At 38.0% G+C, this 4,934-nt stretch overlaps 1 protein-coding gene across 1 annotated transcript; it reads left to right on the top strand.

Moving 5' to 3' along the window:
* Positions 1-2,487: 2,487 nt before the first annotated feature.
* Positions 2,488-3,690, top strand: LOC106688350 (uncharacterized). Its single transcript, XM_014432763.1, has one exon. The coding sequence runs from the start codon at positions 2,488-2,490 to the stop codon at positions 3,688-3,690; it is 1,203 nt and encodes a 400-aa protein (XP_014288249.1).
* Positions 3,691-4,934: the final 1,244 nt, after the last annotated feature.

Below are 4,934 nucleotides of genomic sequence, written 5' to 3'. Positions count from 1 at the left end.
CGCCAATGATATGGATATCATTGTTCATTGTTTTCAGTGTATGAAGAGTGCCTTCCTAAATCTTCAAAAAACAATGGCTAAAGTTTGCTAAAAAAAAGTGTCTAAAAGCTATTTTGTTTTTTTTAATTCCAGAAAAATCAAGCAGATACAATAAAAATTGGAGACCTAAACATTGACTGTAAAGGAGAAGTTATTTACCTAGTAGTACAGTAGTACAAAGTTAAACTTGACCAGAAAAAAAAATATTTTTTAGATGTAGACAATTTAGAAGACCTCACAAGCATTGGGTGGATTATATGGTAGTAGATGCCTGAACGAATCTGGAGGTTTAAAATTATAAAACAGATAAGACTGGAGGTTTTCACTCTAGAAGGACTTGACTCTTCAAGAGTTATAGGAACATTCAAGTTAGTAAGATAATGTCCGCTTAAAAAATGGAAAGTGAAATGTGAAAAATCCATTTCAGAATAAATTATTTAAAATTATAACATTCCTATTATCGTCTTGCCCAACTGAGTTAGAAGGATGCTGTTTACCTAAGTCTTAGCTTCTTTTCAAAGTTTGGCACTAAAACAAATTTTAACATTGTAAAATAAAGATATAGCTATGAGATATATTAGAATCGACAGTTGTAGATGAATAAATAGAAGTTATATTGAAATTATCAAAGATAACAAAATTTTCAAAAGTGTAATTTTTCACAAAAATGTGCTGTTTCTTGAATATCTGTAAAAAATTAAAAATTATAAATTAAAGTTAATAGTACGTATTCATTAATAAAATTGGTAATTGTTTCTATCAGCTCCCCCAAAATGGCGGAGGTCTATTTTTTTGAGACAAGAGTGTACTTCTGAACCAAGCCTTCAATGGGTAGGTTACCAAAATTAACCACCTTTTCAAGAGGGAAAATTTCTTTCCCTACACACTTACTCCTTTTCCTCTTTGATAAAGGTTAGCTTATAAAACACCACAATTTTCGGCTACAGTTCTGAATTATAAATATTTTTTAATATATACGTTTACTTACTTCTTATATTTACTATACGTTAGAAGAACTAAATTATAATACTTAAGAATCTGTAACCTGAAAATGTTTCGGAAGCATTTATTTTATATGGTATACTTTTAATAAGAAAAGAAAATTGTTTAATAGTTAATCAGACTAGAACAATAAGTTTCTATTGAGCTGTAATTTATTAAGAATAAGATATTTATTCTATAGTTTGTCCGAATATAATAGTAAGGTTCTCTTGAGCTGTAATTTAATAAGAATAAGATATTTATTTTATAGTTTGTCTCAATATAATAGTAAGGTTCTCTTGAGCTGTAATTTAATAAGAATAAAATATTTACTTTATAGTTTGTCTGATTATAATAGTAAGGTTCTCTTGAGCTGTAAGTTAATAAGAATGAGATATTTATTTTATAGTTTGTCCGAATATAATATTAAGGTTCTCTTGAGCTGTAATTTAATAAGAATAAGATATTTATTCTATAATTTGTCTGAATATAATAGTAAGGTTCTCTTGAGCTGTAATTTAATGAGAATAAGCTATTTATTTTATAGTTTGTATGAATATATTAGTAAGGTTCTCGTGAGCTGTAATTGAAATTTTTTACAACATACTTTACAAAATCCTGAGATACTTTTTTTTTATCTTTTCATTTATACCCACACCTGTCAAATACAAAATTGACAATTAGCGAACTGCCTGACTGTTATATTAATGCACCCCCTAACCATCTTCACCTCATATATATCATAGAGGGTCAACAATCTTCTCATAATTTTACATTTTATATTTATTAAAGAGGGAATATGTATTAGGTTTAAAGCATAGAATTGTATTTAGATATATGGATGAACCATGAACTATTCCTATATTAAAACAATTACATATCTACTACAATCAACATATTGTATAAGTTCTGACAATTATTTAAACAAACACTCCTTTAAATTAAATCTAGTTATTAATTAGAGACATCATATTAAAGACTTTGACAACAAAATTGAGTATGTTAGTTTCTATGGCCAAAACAAAACTTATTGACTTTTAATTCAACAATATATCACAAATTTGTACTTCATTAATTATTTTGACATAATTCTCGCCTTTGAATTCATAGCCTAATGATGATATTTACTTGATGTTATTTATTCATTCACTGTCCAAAGAGGTAGAACCATGTTGGTCTTCTAGATGCGATAACTTGAACATCTTCGCTCGATGACGTCACTCAACCTGGTTCCTCATGTTGATATTCATCAATACTTCGGTTCAGTTATTTCGCTATTCGGTTCTACCCCATGGTATTTATTGTGTATAATTGTTCTTCTCTGGGTTGGTTAGCTATCAAAGTTCTTTCAATTTAACTCCTTCACTTTCGACATTATTAGTTTTGTGGTTCTTTCTTCCTCTCCCTCTACCTCTCCCTCTCTCTCGCTCTCTGTTCGGGGAACTCTTCACTTTGTCATTGAAAAGTATGGTGAAATCTAAAACTTCAGAACAGGGCATTACCTCACGCGCCGCTATCTTGGAAAGGCGGTTGCGGGGTGTGCAACGGAATATTATGGGTGTTTCCAGCATCGATATAGAAACCCTTAGCGACGCTGATGCAGCAGTGTTCGAGGTGAGACTGAACGAAGCTAAGCAGCTCTGGACTGAGTTCAGGGACGCCTGGACTGAGCGTGAAGACCTCACTGTCGCTATTGGAGAAGAGGATTCATTTCCCGATGACGCTTGGCTCCAGCTCTACGACTCTTTAAAAGAAGAAATAATGAAGGCTGGTGGGGCCCTTTTATTAATTCAAAAGCGCAAAGCAAGAAAATCCCCACAAGACACTACGCTTCCTGCTTGCTCCACATTTAATCAAAATGCGGCCTACACCCAGAAACCACAATTACCTAGGATTCCTATCCCAACGTTTTGTGGTGATATACTTAAGTGGTCGCATTTCTATGACACGTTCACATCGTTGGTACACGATGAGCCGGCCTTATCCAACATCGAGAAATTCCACTACCTTATCGGCGCTTTGAAGGGTGAAGCTGCTGCGATAATCTCCAGATTTCCAGTTGAAGCAAATTCATACGAATTGGCCTGGAGACGAGTGGTGGAAACATATCAAAATCCGCGGGTCTTAGCTAACGTACTGATTCACCGTATAATAGACTTCAACTGTAAAGGGGCAAGAAGTTACCTGCAAAGGTACGAGCAGTTTCTTACAGGTGTCGCTGACAGCGTAGAAGCTCTGCGGGCATTACAACTCAAGGACACTACGGACTTCCTTCTTACCACACTTGCGTTAAGGACATTGGACCCAGAGACCAGAAGACAGTTTGAACTGTCTCTGGGATCCAGCCAAGAGTTTCCCACGGTGGACAATGTTATAGCCTTTGTTCGGCAGAGGAAAAATGCTATCCGCATGTCACAGGACGCAGACAACTTTAAAACACCAGGGCGCTCCAACGAAACGAATCAGAAGCAGAGGTTCGTCTCCTTACACGCAACCTCTTCCAGAAATCCTAAGGATACTCCAGCTGCAGTTCCAACAAATCGGAGTAGAACTGAGAAGGGCAATAGAGCGCCAGAAGTTAGATGTCCTCTCTGCAAGGGAAATCATCTGCTATCCAAGTGCGAGGCTTTTATTGAGCTCCCTCTTACCCAGAAGCTTGAACGCGTCTGAACCTTTAAGGTATGTTGGAATTGCCTTCATAAGGGCCATGAGGTGGCCACATGTCGCTCGCAATTTCGATGTCGGACGTGCTGTAAGAAGCACCACACGCTGATCCACCGCCAGGAAGGAAACAACACAGACGCTAAAGTCGATGCAACATCCAATAAGCCTACCCCTACGGAGACCTTCATTGGTTTCGGATCCACGCCATCGTCATCCACGGATACCATGGTTCTATTGGGCACTGTATGCATTCTAGTTAAGTCGAAGAGGGGAGATCTTCATATGGCCCGTGCTGTGTTGGACTCCGGAAGCCAGCACACATTTATTTCCAGCGCGCTTGCACACAAGATTGGCGCTAACATTTCAAACTTCGACCATTGTATCACAAGTCTCGGCGAGTCAGCCGTCCCGAGGTCGCATCTGAAAGGATCTACCTCTTGCACCATACGGCCATTCACTGGTGAACAAGAATATAACCTCTCGCCGGTGGCAGTCGACTTCACCTCGTCATTACCAAATATCAACCTTCCTTTTTCCGTCATCAGCCGCATTATGCGCCATCCTTTGGCTGTTTTTTCGGGGAGTCAGGTCCAGTCGATCTGTTAATCGGTGGGGACTTATACCCACGGATTCTTAATGGAGTTCCTTATCCTACTGAAGTCGATGGACTCTACTTTACGCCTACAGTCTTCGGCTTAGTAGTTTCTGGCGTCGTTCACAATTTGGCCAAACCCACGTCTTGCTCTCTTTTCTTCAAGTCAACTCTCAGTGTATCGCATTCTCACGAGAATGTGGTAAAGAATCAGTCTTCTTCTTCTCGTTCAACGATCTCTAGAGGCAACAAGTTACCACCGTCTTCATGCACGGCTGCTCATCCAACTCGCCAAAACACAGTACGGCGTGAATCTTCGACATTGTATCAGACCCTTAGACCCTCCAGTCATTTGAAATCAGCAAATCAAAGTATCAGCGCAAGGTCATCCGGTGTTTCCACAACAACATCCGTTTCATCCACGATTTCAACTCACCGATCCACACCTTCAACGCAAACCACGCATGTACCGAAGATTCCTATTCCCTCGAAAACGCTCTGCATCATAGGACATCAGCATCCACCTTTCAGTAGAAAAGATGACGCTCCTTTCAATGAAAATGGAAGAGTAATTAATAAGGAAGAAACAAGATCTTTTCGGCGTATGTATTCCAAGGTACTATCCCAGCGACTTCTTTCATCCACATCTACAATTGAA

The sequence above is a fragment of the Halyomorpha halys genome, unplaced genomic scaffold (genome assembly GCF_000696795.3).
Source record: "Halyomorpha halys isolate HHAL.00 unplaced genomic scaffold, Hhal_1.1 Scaffold1112.1, whole genome shotgun sequence".
NCBI lineage: Eukaryota > Metazoa > Arthropoda > Insecta > Hemiptera > Pentatomidae > Halyomorpha > Halyomorpha halys.
Note: the sequence above shows the minus strand (reverse complement) of the source record. Positions and strands in the feature narration are given on the sequence as shown.